Source organism: Melitaea cinxia, chromosome 28 (assembly GCF_905220565.1).
Source record: "Melitaea cinxia chromosome 28, ilMelCinx1.1, whole genome shotgun sequence".
NCBI lineage: Eukaryota > Metazoa > Arthropoda > Insecta > Lepidoptera > Nymphalidae > Melitaea > Melitaea cinxia.
In genome coordinates, this window is record NC_059421.1 from 7,979,247 (window position 1) to 7,996,934 (window position 17,688).

General features: G+C 35.4%; 1 protein-coding gene across 1 annotated transcript in view; it reads right to left on the minus strand.

Annotated features, from left to right (window-relative positions):
• The window catches only part of LOC123667467, a 61,897-nt gene that overhangs the window by 42,550 nt on the left and 1,659 nt on the right, over positions 1 to 17,688 (minus strand). The window contains exon 3 of the mRNA XM_045601362.1: positions 17,401 to 17,632. Within this exon, the coding sequence (XP_045457318.1) occupies positions 17,401 to 17,632 (232 nt within the window). The remainder of the gene's footprint in view (positions 1 to 17,400; positions 17,633 to 17,688) is intronic.

Below are 17,688 nucleotides of genomic sequence, written 5' to 3' on the forward strand. Positions count from 1 at the left end.
CCAACACGCCAATACGCCAACACGCCAATACGCCAATGTGCCAATACGCCAACACTTCAACACTCCAACGGTCCAACACGCCAACACACCAATGTGCCAATACGCCAACACGCCAACAGTCCAACACGCCAACATGCCAACACGCCAATACGCCAACACGCCAACACGCCAACACGCCAATACGCCAACACGCCAACACGCCAACACGCCAATGTGCCAATACGCCAACACGCCAACACGCCAACACGGAAACACGCCAACACGCCAACACGCCAATGTGCCACCACGCCAACACGCCGATACGCCAACACGCCAACAAGCCAATGTGCCAATACGCCAACATGCCAACACGGAAACACGCCAACACGCCAATACGCCAACACGCCAATACGCCATCACGCCAACACGTCAAAACGCCAACACGTCAACACTCCGACACACCAACACGCCAACACGCCAACACGCCAACACGCCAACACGCCAACACGCCAATACGCCAATGCGCCAACACGCCAATTAAAAAAATACCTTGCCAAAATTACTAGAAAACACAAATGCTAGAGAGCTGTTCCTGCAGTTTTGTAAAAATGCCGCAATAAAGGTAAACAATAGAAACAAAAATTAGAAAATTATGTTGTGTAAATATTGTATATTAGGTCAACATAAAAGCGAAGGATACATAATATAAGGAATAGCTCGTAAGTTAATTTTGTAAATTTAGATTTATTAGTTTTATAGTCATAAGGGTAACTGTAAAAATATAATTTAAATAACTAACTGTACAAGATTAAATAATAAAATGTAATAATATTAGCTTCCTCCCCGCTCCACTTAGCTCAGCGCTACACACTGTAAATAGGCTTGCTTTTTGCATTTGTGGGTAATAACCCAAAATGAATGAATGTGTATGGATGAAAGACGAAATTGGTATGCGGAATGACGGAATGGTGTAACGGACTAAAAGCGTGATGTATGGTAAAAGAGAACTAAATTTAAAGTTTAATTTTTTTATACAAAATTGAAATAGAATAAGAACTAAATAGAAATGATAATTTAATTTGATGAGGGGAAATACCCCACAATGAATGAATGCGGATGGATAAAAGAAGAAACTGGAATGCGGAATGACAGTGCAATGGATTAAAAGCGAGAAGTATGATAAAAGATACCTAGAAGTAAACTATACCTATTGTAAATAAGGACTCCGAAACATAAAACTCGGAGGTGAAAAAAAAAAAAGACAGACAGACAGACGGACAGACGGACGGACGGACGGACGGACGGACGGACGGACGGACGGACGGACGGACGGACGGACGGACGGACGGACGGACGGACGGACAGACAGACAGACTACTATAACTATAACACCTACAAACTTGAAATTTGGCATCTTCTATTATAAGACGTAGGCATCCGCTAAGAACGGATTTTACGAAACTCGACCCCTAAGGGGATAAAACGGGGGTAGGAAGTTTGTATGAAAGTCCTATTTTTTAGAAGTAAGAGACTTGAAATTTAAAATGTATGCTTTATAGATGATGAAAAGGTGTCCAAATAACGTATCTTTAGAAATCAACTCCCTGTTGGGGTTAAAACGGGGGATCGTAGGTTGACTCAGTCATCACGAAATCTCCGAAACTGTAACAGATACAAACTTGAAATTTGACAGATAGTTTCCTTATTGGGTGTAGACATCCGTTAAGAACGGATTTTATGATACTCGACCCCTGAGGGAATAAAACTGGGGTTGGTAGTTTGTATGAAAGTCCTATGTTTTTGAAGTAAGAGACTTTAAATTTAAAATTTATGCTCTATAGATGGTGAGAAGGTGTCTAAATTATGTATCTTTAGAAATCAACCCCCTCTTGGGGTTAAAACGGGGGATGGTAGGTTGACTCGCTCATCACGAAATCTCCGAAACTGTAACAGATACAAACTTGAAATTTGACAGATAGTTTCCTTATTGGGTGTAGACATCTGTTAAGAATGGATTTTACAAAACTCGACCCCTAAAAGGGTAAAACGGGGGTTGGTAGTTTGTATGAAAGTCCTATGTTTTTGAAGTAAGATACTTGAAATTTAAAATGTATGCTCTACAGATGGTAAGAAGGTGTCTAAATAATGTATCTTTAGAAAACAACTCCCTTTTGGGGTTAAAACGGGGGATGGTAGGTTGACTCACAAAATCTCCGAAACTATAAAAGCTATAAACTTGAAATTATGCTGGTGGGTTCCTTATAGAGTGTAGACATCCGTTAAGAACGGATTTTATGATACTCGACCCCTGAGGGAATAAAACTGGGGTTGGTAGTTTGTATGAAAGTCCTATGTTTTTGAAGTAAGATACTTGAAATTTAAAATGTATGCTCTACAGATGGTGAGGAAGTGTCCAAATAATGCATCGTAATCTATATATATAAAAGAGAAAGGTCACTGACTCACTCATCACGAGAACTCAAAAACCGCTGGATGGTCCATCCATCCAGGATGGACAAAGATGAAATTTAGCAGGGAGGTAGATTATAGTTAGTAAACGTCCGCTAAGAACGGATTTTTTGATATTCCACTGCTAAGGGTGTTTGATTGGGGTTGATAGTTTGTATGAAACATATACAGCAACTATAAGTTCGACTGCTAGGTTATTTATACTGCAGCCTGAAAATAAAACTAAAAATGTGGTGTATAGAGAGGTTTTATAAAAATAACTAATAAATTATACTAAATTGTGCCTTTTAAAAAGTTACTCAGTGTGATAAGCATTTCAAGTGACTGAAGTAAAAAAATAATTTGTATTAAACATCTTGATAGTAATGCATATCTTCATAACCACGCGGACGTAGTCGTGGGCAACAGATAGTGTATTATAAAACAAAGTCCCCAAAAGTGTATGTGATCGATTTCCTCAAAATCTACTGAAAGGATTTTCATGCGGTTTCACCAATGAGGAGAGGGCTTCAAGCGGAAGGTTTACGGAACGACTAAGCCGACTGGAAGTTTGCCGGGAAAACTTTGTGACACACTGATTTCAACGCGGGCGAAGCCGCGGGCACAGCTAGTCTATGTATAATTGAAATCGGTTTTTTTTCAAACATACAAAACGGATGTTTTTGTTTTGTCACGGATGCGATCTAGATGTGAAATAGATTAATTTCTTATACTAGTTTTATTACGAAATGTCTTAATTAAGCATTCGGTAGTCAACATAACATTTTAGTATTTAACTCCAAAAAAAAAAATCAACAACAACTTAATTCAAAGCTTCAAATACACCTTCGAATCGTCATTTAACAAATTAAATCTTTAAAATAATTATTAGTTTTTAAAAGTAAAGCTACAAGCGATTCTGCAGAGAAGAAGAAACTCCACAGTTGCTCTTTGTTGCCTAGCCCGTTAGTGCAGTTTTCTGTGCTTCCTGTTCCAATTGTGGATTCGATTCCTAAAACACAGGAATAAAATTGCCTTCCTCGTATATATGTTAAGTATATATATCCGCCAACCCGCAGTGAAGCAGCGTTGTGGATTAAGCTCTAATCCTTCAGATACTACAGGCTGATTCGTGAATTTCCCGAAAGCTCGACGAACATTATATCTAAAAAAAAAAAACAATAATATATCATTTTTTTTAATTTTCTTTTATAGGAAACTTATTCCGATAGTAACTAAACATTTTTTTTTAAATCCAATTTAGGACATTCGTTCGGAAGTTATGCGCGTTCATACACTTCGGCAATTCATTTTTATTTCTAAAGACAGATAAGATAGTTTTACTTTCAACTTGATTGTTTTTGCATAAAATCATCTAATAATGTGGGAAAATGATTATTTAATCAAATGGGCGGAACTATTTTTGATTGATGGCGCCTCAAACCGGTTTACACCGGATACCGCTGGTTATAATATAGTTATTTGTGGTATGAAGCGTCTTCTTGAGCATGAGCTTTGATTAAATTTTAATATAACAGATAATCTAATACGCTTTCAAAACAAACATAAGTATCTATAAATGGTTAATTCTCAGACTGTTATTTTAAATTACTTTATTGAAAGAGGATGTTAATTATTGTTAATGAAAACGTTTTAACAAGCATGTAGTCCGCATAACGATAAGCGGATATATGATTCAAATAATATTGCTATTTTGCGGTGATTAAGGTGGCCAGAGCTCTTGGGGAGGGTCGAGGGTAAAATCGCGTAGATACACTTCGTATAATAAACACACTTCTAAGGATTACAACACCAATAGAATTTTCGACATGTTCCGTTCATAAATTATGGAAAACCAGGGAGGTTCAGCCCTTCCTCCGCGCCTCCGCGGCTTAAAAAAAACACTCTAGGGGTAGGGCAGACCAAGACCACGTGGACAGTGGGGTGCTCCGATTTGGTTTTGGGTATTTTTCGAATTTCTAAACCTATATTCTAGCACGCAATGTTACTAATTTTATTAGAATATTATGTCTGATGCGTCTTATTATTATTACATACAGCTAGTAGAGTTTTGAATTTATTAAAATTGCTTGTAATTATAATCATACTTTCCTTAGAAGCTCCTTTTCATACTCGTGACAAATCGATTTGCCTTCTGCGAAGATCGAATTCGGGACCGCTAGCCCATCAGCTGCTAGGCATCAGTCAGTATGATCAACAAAAACATAAAAATTTGCCTAATGTTTTAATGTGATGCTAAACTCTTCCCATCGGTCAAAACTCTATTAAGATTATTAATTAAACTATGAATAATAGAAATATAATGACTGACTTATTTTGTCTTATTGTGAACGTAAACTTAATAATAGAAGTTGTAATGAGATCAGGAAAGAGTAATTATTCAATTTTACGTTTGTGTATCTGATAGGCGTTGTCTTGCAGACTATTATGTTTTTGAGGTTCGAATGATGAATGATTCAGCTTAAAACGTCCTACTGCTGTGCATAGACCTTTTTTAACCGACTTCCAAAAAAGGAGGAGGTTCTCAATTCGACTGTATTTTTTATTTATGTATGTTACATCAGAACTTTTGACCGGGTGGACCGATTTCGACAAATTTTTTATTAATCGAAAGGTGGTGTGTGTCAATTGGTCCCATTTAAATTTATTTGAGATCTAACAACTACTTTTCGAGTTATATCTAATAATGCGTTTTTACTTGACGCTTTTTTCGTCGACCTACGTTGTATTATACCACATAACTTTCTACTGGATGTATCGATTTTGATAATTCTTTTTTGTTGGAAAGGGAATATCCCTAGTTTGGTACCATGATAAGGAAACCAGGATCTGATGATGGGATCCCAGAGAAACCGAGAGAAATTCTCGAAAATCCGCAATAACTTTTTACTGGGTGTACCGATTTTGATAATTTTTAATTTAATCGAAAGCTGATGTTTATCATGGTGGTCACATATAAATTTTATCGAGATCTGATAACTGCTTTTAGAGTAATCTTTGATAACGCGTAGTTACTTGACTATTTTTTCGTCGATCTACGTTGTATAACTCTTCGGTGTAATTGAAGTCGGTTTTTTTTTCGTTTGCGAGCAAACACAATTATCATATAGGAGAAGGGTCAGAGCTTAATCTACCACGCTGCTCCACTACCGATTGGCGGCGGGATCCTGAGGGTTATTTTCTTTTTTTTTATATTTATAAATCAAATGATTGTTGAGGTCTACTTTTTCTGAGAATTTTTATACGCATTCCGAAAAAAATTATTAGATAGATTTAATTTTAGTTTTGAGTACATGCTATGATAGATTTCGAATCTGTGTTAGCTTTACTTTTACAAAAATAATAACGACGATTCGAAAATATTGCCCTTATTGAATAGTTGTTTTTGATTTTGATTTTGATAGGTATACAACTAAACTTATGCTACTGCTTCTATTAGACTTGTATTTTGTTTATGGCTTTAAATGTTATAAATTGGGTTTAATGGATTGCCTCTCACTTGTATTAGCTTATGAAAAATAAAGTCCTTAGCCTCATAAAATCATGGACAAATGCCGATGAAATTCTCGTCGATATATATGTATAGTAACACTCTATATTAACATTTTTAAAATGATAGGTACCTCTGGTACCATTATACAATGAAACAAATAAAGAGTACAGTATATCTTATATATAAAATTCTCGTGTCGCGGTGTTTGTAGTTAAACTCCTCCGAAACGGCTTGACCGATTCTCATGACATTTTGTGTGCATATTGGGTAGATCTGAGAATCGAACAACATCTATTTTTCATACCCCTAAGTTATAAGGAGGGGGATTAAGGGGGCTTATAACATATATAGCGAAACAACGTTTGCGGGGTCCACTAATCTTTATATAATAAAATCATCGAGTGATTCACTCATCACGAAATATCAAATACCGCGCGCATAAAGATTAAAATTGACAGGGTAGTTTAAGGTTAGAAGACGTCCATCAAGAACGAATTTTGCGAAAGCGTCGCATTAAAAAGCTAAAGGCCGTCGAACTTTTTTTTTATAAAATACTATTTTTTTTTTGTGCTACAAGCTTGAAATTTGGCTGACATAGTTGTATAACAATAAAAGAGCATTTTTAAAGAGGAAGTTTCTTGTAAATTTTTCTTTGCGGAATTTAGATTACGAATTTTTGGTAGCTTCACATTAATTTTAAATATTAAAATATTAAAAATAAATATAATTTTTATTTGTATAGTGACGATTCAAAAGAAGATAAAGTAGTTGAAGCCTAGTTGAACAAAGTAATTTGTGATTTGATTTAATCGACTTACTTTGAGTACGGAACTCTAAAACCGTCACAATATCTTGAAATGTTCTCAATTACAATAAAAAATGACGAAGCTAATAGTACATCAATCAGCGTCATGCTTTTCGTAAGACGTGACGTAATACGTTTAAAGCTGCCATTCACGATGAGACAGCAGTATAAGACATGCGTATAATATAGTCAAATAATATCAAATGCACTGATTACGGATATCGTTTAAGATTCAATCTGTGGAAATAGGCCTCTTTCTCAATATAGGTGAGGGATCAGAGCTTAATCCACCACGGTGCTCTCTTGCGGGTTGGCGGATATATTCCCTACTATTAGTAATGATCGCTATCAGATATCCATGGTAATGACCGGGACCGACGGTTTAACGTGCTCTCCGAGGCACGGTGGGGAGACCCAGGATAGATATCTAAACTGGAAAGAAATATTTAAATACAAATGTGTAACCGGAAACCGCATATGTTGAGGTAATTGTACACGCACGTGGTATGTGCACCACTGCTGTGAAAAAAAATGAGCGTTTAATGTTTCATTCGAAAATAACAAAACAATTTTTGATTAAATTATGACTTACTTATTAAGTGACTTTTTTAACAAAAAGTATTTTTTTTTTATATAACAATAGTTTATTAAACATTATACATATTTACTTTTCACAATTTAAGAACTCAATATTTACAGATAGTTTGGTACAAATCATGTCCGTGTGGAATTGTGCCAAGAATGCTGGCAGCATTTCCTCGTTAAATGGCTATTCCGATTCTCTGGGCAAAAAATGCACCAGCCCTCTTGTCACCAGTGGAGGCAATAAGGCAAGGAGTTATCTCATTTAAAAATTAAAGTAAATTTACTTGAGAACAGAATATATTTTTTATAGGACATTCGTACATGTGTACTTAGTAGTAAACTTAATCGTCTATCACTATAACAACTTAATCATTAAAATAAAATACAAATATATTTTTATTAGTTACAAATTGCTTAGGTAAACCAAAAAAAAAAAAATGTAAAATAAGTAAAAATTACCATTTATCTAAACCTGCTTAGTAATCTTTCATTTTATTTCTGACCTCAACTTCCATACATAAACGCAGAATTAAAATTGATAAGAAGGTTCATGCGACACAAAGTGAATAGCGTCACACAAAGTGCATACATTTGGCATACATACATTCAAATGCCATCAATATAATATCGTGATGATTACACCGTCTACATGTCATACAGTTTTTTTTTTTACAAAAGCTAAAAGGAGGTTAAGTACCAGAAACACGATCTATAATTTTATATCTGTGGTAACATGTAACTGACAAAAGAGTTTATGAAATAAGAATGAAGATAGGGACAAAAATTATTACGAAATTTTCCAATATTTTACATATACATAACTTAAGAACTAATGTTTTGTTTTTAAATTGTGTATATGGTGTCATTCAATAATTGACAATCAATCAATCAATACTTCTGCTACATAGAGAAACAGGTCTATACCCATAAGTGGGAACTTAAAGGCTGAATCCTGTATCATATTATTATAATCGTACGTATCAAGAATGCTGGCAGAATCTCCCCATTGAATCGCTATGCTGGTTCTCTGGTGCAAAATGCACCTGCCCTTTTGTCACCAGTTGAGGCAATAAGACGAGGAGTGAATGAATACTTTTAAAAAAAAATCTGCACTGCTAATCCAAGGTCCTTTGATTGCTACCGGCACAAAGATGTTTTGAATAAGTGACGAAATTTGTGCCGTTTAGTGTACTATCATATTACAGTTTCCATTTGTTTTAAAATAGTTAATCAATCTTTCAGCTGTGCGGCTACGGTAGTAAAGAATATAGCCACCCCCTCTCTTCCAAAACACATGAGTTCACGCCATTTTTGGCGCGAACTTGTGGAGGCCCATATCCAGCAGTGGACTGCAATAGGCTGAAATCATGATGATAATGATGATGAATCTTTCAACGTAAAATTATCGTTCAGAGTGGTTGAAGTTGCTTTGACATGATATTTTTTTACAACCTTGTTGTGTCAAACAAGACAAAGTGTTCGATGGTAAGCGGTTACTGAAACCTATGGACGCTTGTAACAGGAGCAACACACACTTGTTGCTGACCTTAGTTGTGACTCTTCCCAGGAGGAGGAGGATCTTGAAAGCATTATTATGCGAGAACCGATATAATATCTAGATTGTCAGCCCAGCGGACCCGAGGACGTCCCACACTGCGTTTGCCAACACGCTAACATTTGAGTTTATAGAATAAAACCTCTTTCTTCAATAACCTTTCTTTAATCACTTTGTACGGATTACCACATAGGTCTGCAACACTCACCAACGTAATTGTCTTTGCGATCAAATAACCTTCTTTAATTTAGGTTATTTCTTACGAAATTGTTGTTTTTACATATATCTTACACTCCCATACGTGACGTCTGTACTTCTGCCTATATCTATAATATAAAAATGAGTCGCTGAATGTGTTGCTAAGCGCAAAACTCGAGAACGGTTGGACCGATTTCGCTAATTCTTTTTTTAAAATATTCCTTGAAGTACGAGGATGGTTCTTACGGAGAGAAAAATTCTAAAAAAAAAAAAAAAAAATTAATGAGTCGACTGTTAGGCGATACGAAGTTCGCCGGGTCAGCTAGTATACTTATAATTATCTAAATAAACTTAGTGTCAAATCGACTGTCACTGGGTATTTTTTACCTCATTGACCTTCCCTTATATGTTGTCTCTCATTCACCTATAAACTGTAATCACTAAACACTTAATAGAGAGAAGTTAATAATAATTCAATTTGATTTTAAGTTGTGTATCTTGCTACTTATCTACCAAGAGATGGCTCCTTGAGCAGCAAAAGTCAGAATCAAATTGGCAAAAAGTGAAGCTATCAATACATTGATATAGGCGACTATGGCATTTCATCAGACAGTTGATACGAAACGCTCACTGAGCTGGATTTGTAGTAACTATGACTGTATTATAAGCGTATAGTATGTCTCACTTGGCTCGCCATTTTACCTACTTGTACCTTCGGCAATGTACTTCATTTATTAATCCTGGTTTTTTATTTTTTTATTTTATTAAATACTATTTTCATTACTTTTTTCGTTACTAGTTTTTAAATGTAAATCTAACGTCCTGTGCTGGCAGCATTTGTAAAGGTGCGGACTGAAAAGCAGCAATAAGCTGAGTCTACGACCTTTTCACCAGCATTTTTTTATAAAATCTCTGTAAATTAGACTAAGAAATCTTTTGTTTTTTTTTTATGCTTGGTGAATAAACGTCTTTATTATTATTATTATTATTATTATTATCTGTCACTGTAAAACAAACAAGATTAACATCTCAGAACTTTCCAGTTATACCAGCGCTAAATACTAGCACTAATATGGTTAGAAAGGGCCATATAACATAAGTGACATAACGATTACATATTAAACGTGTAATTAAACGTTATTTTAGTGCTTTTACGCAATCATTTCGACCCGTTGCCTATTTTTATTAGTAACTTGATGAAGGTTACATAATAATAATTATACTAGCAGTGCCCTGCGGCTTATTCCATCTTTTTTCGTCAATAATCATCTAATCATCATCATCATCATCATTACAGCCTATCACAGTCCACTGCTGGACATAGGCCTCCATAAGTTTACGCCAAAAATAGCGTGAACTCATGTGTTTTGCCCATAGTCACCACGCTGGGCAGGCGGGTTGGTGACCGATCTCATCGATCGAATCATCTAATATTATATAATACTAGCTGTGCCCGCGGCTTCGCCCGCGTAGAAATCAGTGTGTCACAAAGTTTTCCCGGCAAACTTCCAGTGAAACTATTATCGAAATCGGCTTAGCCGTTCCGTAAACCTTTCTCTCCAAGCCCTCTCTCCATTGGTGAAATCGCATGAAAATCCGCTCAGTAGATTTTGAAGGAATCTTTCACATATACTTTTGGGGACTTTGTTTTATAATACACTAACTGTCGCCTGCGACTACGTCCGCGTGATTATGAAGATATGCATTACTATTAAAATGTTTAACGCAAATTATTTTTTTTATTTCAGTCACTTGAAATGCTTATCAAACTGAGTAACTTTTTAAAAGGCACAATTTAGTATAATTTAATAGTTATTTTTATAAAACCTCTCTATACACCACATTTTTAGTTTTATTTTCAGGCTGTATATGTTTCATACAAACTATTAACCCTAATTAAACCCTCTTAACGGTGGACGTCAACTAACTATAATCTACCTCCCTGCCTCATCTTTGTCCATCCTGGATGGATGGACCATACAGCGGCTATTAAGTTCTCGTGATGAGTGAGTCAGTGACCTTTCTCTTTTTAAACGGTTTTATATATATATAGATTACGATACATTATTTGGACACCTTCTCGCTATCTATAGAGCATACATTTTAAATTTCTTTTACTCCTAAGACATAGGACTTTCATACAAACTTCCAACCCCCCCGTTTTACCCCCTTAGGGGTCGAGTTTCGTAAAATCCGTTCTTAGCGGATGTCTACGTCCTATAAGGAGCCTACCTGCCAAATTTCAAGTTTGTAGGTGTTATAGTTTCGGAGATTTCGTGATCAGTGAGTCAACCTACCATCCCCGTTTTAACCCCAAAAAGGGGTTGATTTCTAAAGATACATTATTTGGACGGCTTCTCATCATCTATAGAGCATACATTTTAAATTTCAAATCTCTTACTTCAAAAACATAGGACTTTCATACAAACTTCCAACCCCCGTTATACCCCCTTAGGGGTCGAGTTTCGTAAAATCCGTTCTTAGCGGATGTCTACGTCCTATAAGGAGCCTACCTGCCAAATTTCAAGTTTGTAGGTGTTATAGTTTCGGAGATTTCGTGATCAGTGAGTCAACCTACCATCCCCGTTTTAACCCCAAAAAGGGGTTGATTTCTAAAGATACATTATTTGGACGCCTTCTCATCATCTATAGAGCATACATTTTAAATTTCAAGTCTTTTACTTCTAAAACATAGGACTTTCATACAAACTTCCAACCCCCCGTTTTACACCCTTAGGGATCGAGTTTCGTAAAATCCGTTCTTAACGGATGTCTACGCCCTATAAGGAGCTTTTCTGCCAAATTTCAAGTTTGTAGGTGTTATAGTTTCAGAGATTTCGTGATCAGTGAGTCAACCTACCATCCCCCGTTTTAACCCCAAAAAGGGGTTGATTTCTAAAGATACATTATTTGGACGCCTTTTGATCATCTATAGAGCATACATTTTAAATTTCAGGTCTCTTACTTCAAAAACATAGGACTTTCATACAAACTTCCAACCCCCGTTTTACCCCTTTAGGGGTCGATTTTCGTAAAATTCGTTCTTAGCGGATGTTTACGCCCTATAAGGAGCATTCCTGCCAAATTTCAAGTTTGTAGGTGTTATAGTTTCGGAGATTTCGTGATCAGTGAGTCAACGTACCATCCCCCGTTTCAACCCCAAAAAGGGGTTGATTTCTAAAGATACATTATTTGGACACTTTCTCACCATCTATAGAGCATATATTTTAAGTTTCAGGTCTCTTACTTCAAAAACATAGGACTTTCATACAAACTTCCAACCCCCGTTTTACCCCCTTAGGGGCCGAGTTTCGTAAAATCCGTTCTTAGCGGATGTCTACGTCCTATAAAGAGCCTACCTGCCAAATTTCAAGTTTGTAGGTGTTATAGTTTCAGAGATTTCGTGATGAGTGAGTGACCTTTCGCTTTTATATATATTATAGATATAACTTATATTTTTTTACGCTTCACACGCAAACGGCCCACATGTATAGTAATTTCCGATATTCCGTGATAATTTAAGGAATAATATTTGTAATAGTACAGGATAATCTTTTACTCTTATAAACAATTTTTTTAACACATAGAAAATGGATACTATTGAGCATAACTACACAAAGTTTTCCATACGTGAGGGCATCTAAATGGTGATTTAGTTATATTCATTGCTATTTATACTTCTTTATTCACTTTTTGCTTTCCTAATAAAAATAAAATAAAAGTATTATACCTATTCGAAACCTGTATGAGACTGGCGTATTATATTTTTCACGTGAATCTTTTCATCGTCCCTTAAAGAGCACGTAATGTTATTATCAAAGAACGACAGCGCAAGTACGATTCACAATCGGTAGAATACCCCTTTACTAATAAAAATTACTGTCTCTTTTTTTTCTATTGGTTCGAAACAGTCCGAGAATTTGTCGCCCCTACCAATTCATTTTATTTTTTCTTACCAAATTAATTGCAAGCACAGTTTTCATTATGTTCATTAACCGACTACAAAAAAGGAGGAGGTTCTCAATTCAACTGTATTATATATGTTTTATACTGCGGACGCGATTTGGAATTATTTTTTGTCAATTGAAAAAATTATGGTGAATTTGCACCCTTGGAGGGGGACCCTTGTGGGTGCTGCTCGACGCCACGGACCGCCAGCATCATCCGCCACTACAGCGCTATACCACTTGTTCTAATCCTGATATCGTAAACATTAGTAGTTATATACACATTAGTATAATTTCGTATAGTCTCGTTATTAAATTCCTAAAAAAACAGACTGTAAACATACTATCGTGACAAGACAAAAAACGAAAATTTATTATTGCAATAACAATTATTTTAACATCCATATGATATGAAACTCAAAAATATCTATGTATGTCAATTAAACTAGAAAATATCTGATAAGCGCTATCTCGTTTAAAAATAACTATTCTAGTTGTATAGACCAAAATTTGTCTAAACGGTTTTAGGGTTACCGTCAAGAATAACAATGTAACAGTAATACCAAGGTACCTATCAGTAGTAGATAGTAGTAGACAGTATTTGTAATTTTTTCAATCAGATAAAACACTCTAAATTATCTACATATACCTAATTTTAATTAAAAAAAGTTAGTTGTCTGTAAAGTTGGTTTATGGACGATAGTTTAACGTGATAACGTCTAACAAAACATCTCCTCGGAAGTATAGGCCAGTCGAGTGGAATCTATCTATATTCTATATACTACTCGTATCACTGAGCGACTATCTCTGAGCGTAACAGGACAATGCACGTAACGGTACAATGAGTCGTCGTTTTTCGTGCATGCCGCCGGCGTTCATCGATTTATTAGACGTTGTCACGTCAAAATAGACATTTAATATGACAGAAATGAGAAAACTCGTGAGACTTCGACGATGTACAATACTTGTCATTTTAAACGATTTAAGAGAACTTGGCATTTATTATACGTTATTATTGGTATAAAGAAAATAATAATATTTTTAAATACTGTTAAACTCTAATAATGGCAATTTATTTACGAGTTCGCAGGCTCGCAACTCACAATCAGAGAAAGTTGTTCAGATCGCTAAAGTATAGGCAAGACTTGTCCCACTTGTTCGTTTGTATTAAATCAATACAATACTTTATAATAATTATATTTCAATAATTTAAATAAAACTAGCGTTTTCGTGCTGTGCAGTTACGGCAATAAAAATATAGCCATTCCCTCTGTTCCCGTGGGTGTCGTAAGAGGCGACTAAGGGTTAACATAGTTCCACTACCACCTTGGAACTTAAAAAGCCGACCAATGGCGGGATAACCATTCAATTGCTGGCTTTCAAATACACAGGCCAAAGACGGGCAGCAGCGTCTTCGTTGCGACAAAGCTATGGGCAACACACATGAGTTCACGCTATTTTTGGCGAACTTTTGGAGTTCTATATATCCAGCAGTGTATCTTCTAATTTGATCTGACTATATTTTTAGAATGTATCGCTACGCTACGAGACTATCCGCGAGAGAACGAAAGTAACCGACATAGTCCACAAAATTAGCAAGTTGAAGTGGCAGTGGGCTGGTCATCTGTGTCGCAGGACCGATGGCCGTTGGAGTAGACGGGTCCTAGAGTGGAGACCGCATCTTGGCAAACGGAGTGTGGGACGTCCTCCGGCCCGCTGGACCGACGATCTACGTAAGATTGCCGGCTGTTGGCGGTTGGATTGTCGGCTTAGGCTGGATGAGGATTGCAAAAAACCGGGATATCTGGCGCAAACTTGGGGAGGCCTATGTCCAGCAGTGGACTGCGATAGGCTGAAGTGTGTGTGTGTGTGTGTGTGTGTGTGTGGTTTTAATCAGTTGTACTAAACTAACAGTCAGTTCGTTCTAATTTTTTATAGGTATTGTAAATATAATAACAAATTAGGACAGTTGCCCACAAGGCCATATGTAAGAACAAAGAATTACATGGTCGATTCTACAAACTTCTGACAGACCCAGACAGATGTAGACCAGGCCACTTCTGTATCCTGGCTACAACAACGTAATCTCTTTGTCTAGACTATAGATTTTGTCGATACAATTATTTATTTATTTAAGAGCCATTTCACAAAAATCGGTAACAATCCGCGAAATTGTAATATTTTGACGTCGTTAATGTCAGTGTTGGATGCAATAATGTAATTTATATTCTTGAAATATAATAGAGCAACCTTTGTTGTAGTCCATAGTCAGATCAGAATTTTGATTTATATTATGTGTATAAAATTATTAACCTTTTCATCAGCCTCCTCCCTGGGTAAACGGTCGCAATGTATACTTTGAAGTCCTACTTTTCAATAACCTCTACGTTGAAACCATTTTAAAAAAATATCATAATATGTGGAATATAATTTTGTTGTCCACTATCATAGATTTTTATTCCATTTGTATCTCTATTAAACGATAAAAAAAAATTAAAGTTACGAATATTTTCCAAATAAGTACAATTTTAAAAGCGATATTTCTCTTAGAAAACTAAGAAATTTTAACGAACTATCTTCATCAAAGTAAACTTACATCATTAAGGAATACAAAAAAAAATAATTAAAAGATGTAATTATTTTTAATACATTTTATATTAAATAATAAAAAGATAGTATATATTGCCACGCATCAAGCCCGGTAAATCAGTCGAGCGCTAGCGCTCTTAGAGGTAAGGTCCACGCCAAATTCTGCGCAGCCGTCTCTTTCGCTCACACGCGCCAAGCGCCTGTTGTTATAGCGGATAAAACGCATTTGATACTTTCATAATAAAATATAAATAAAATAAACATATTACGAAAATGACTGTAAAATAAAATAATGATAATTTCTGTAAACAAATGTATAATTTAATTTTCTTTTCTCACACTATCAATACAAATAGGCATTTCAATCTGTTTGTCTTGTTATTTGTTAATTAATATGTTTGTCGGTGTCGATGTCATTAAATCCTTTTTTATTCATATCGTAAATATTAGATTCATTCGTAAACTGAAAAAACTAAATCAATTTAAAAAAATTGTTTCATAAAATTGATTTTTTTAATTTTATTTTAAATTTATTGACTGTTGTTATATAACATACTTGAAATTTTTAACAAATTAATTATGTAAAAAACATTTTATACCATAGTTATAATTTTTATTATACATCAGAAAATGATCACGATGGTCTTTTGGTTGTCACACTATACGTACTAGCACAAAGATCGCGCGGCTCGTACGACTCGCGCGATGCGACCAAATTTACCTAAACTTGCAGAGCGTAAAATTGTGAAATGGCTCTTAATAAAGGCATACCAACTAAGTACATAATAAAGCTTTCTACATTAAAACAATACCACAAAGTTATACAATATTAACTTAAATTAAAGGTTTGCATAACATTCTTAGAACGCTACTGTAATCAGACATTAATCATATTTGTGTAATTTACCGAAAAAATAACATTTGTTACAATAAAAAATAGAAAGAAAAAAAAACAAAACTATTACAATTATATATCAAAGTCCATCAACACTTTAATTATTTTTCCCTTAAATTCGCTTAATGAATCTGCGAAGATGTCTATGTCTATGTTAAGAAAAACTGCATTTAATTTTTTTTCATAAGATTTAGCGTTGATTTATTTATATACTAAGATTTAGCATTATATAAAATGGTTTATACATTCTAAAGAAGCTATCCCTGGACGATATTCTGGGTACACTTAAATTAATTCGCTTCAAGAGGGAGGGACAGTCAATCAAACGATTAAACAGCTTATAGAGAAAAATGCTGCCAAGAGCCTGATTGGGTTTCCATGAGGGAAGGTACTTGAAATAACGTAACCGGTCGTTATTGTTATTGAGAAGCAGATCGTTTTGTGTTCTAGCTTTAAAGGATCATCATCATTACATCATCATTACAACCTATCACAGTCCCCTGCTGGATATAGGCCTCCACAAGTTTATGCCAAAAATAGCGTGAACTCATGTGTTTTGCCCATAGTCACCACGCTGGGCAGGCGGGTTGGTGACCGCAGGGCTGGCTTTGTCGCACCGAAGACGCTAGACGCTTTAAAGGATAGTCTTTTTTAAAACATTTTTTGCATCTTTTCAATACGCTGTAAATTGTTTTGATAAACTGGGTACCGTAAAAAGCAACAGTACTCGATATTACTGCATACCAGTGCGTTATATAGGGTCTTTAGAGCTAATATCGATGTAAACTCTTTGGTATTACGTGCTATAAATCCTAACATCTTAAAAAAAAATTAATAACATGATTTATCTGACCAGTAAACTGCGACTCTGAATCTATAAATTACACCTAATTCTCTTAGTTCCTCAACTCTTTTCAACTTCTTATTATCAATACGGTACCCAGAATTGTATTTATTACGTTTTCTACAGAATTTTATGTGTACACACTTGTCAATATTCATAGTCATATAGTTAATTTTACACCATTGAGCAACACCAGTAACATCCCTCTGCAAGAACTCCTCGTCAAATTCATTCTGTACGACTCTAAATATTTTTAGATCCTCAGCATATAAACTGGAATTCTGAATGTTTTAGGTAGGTATGTATTTAATGTCATCAAAAAACAAGCC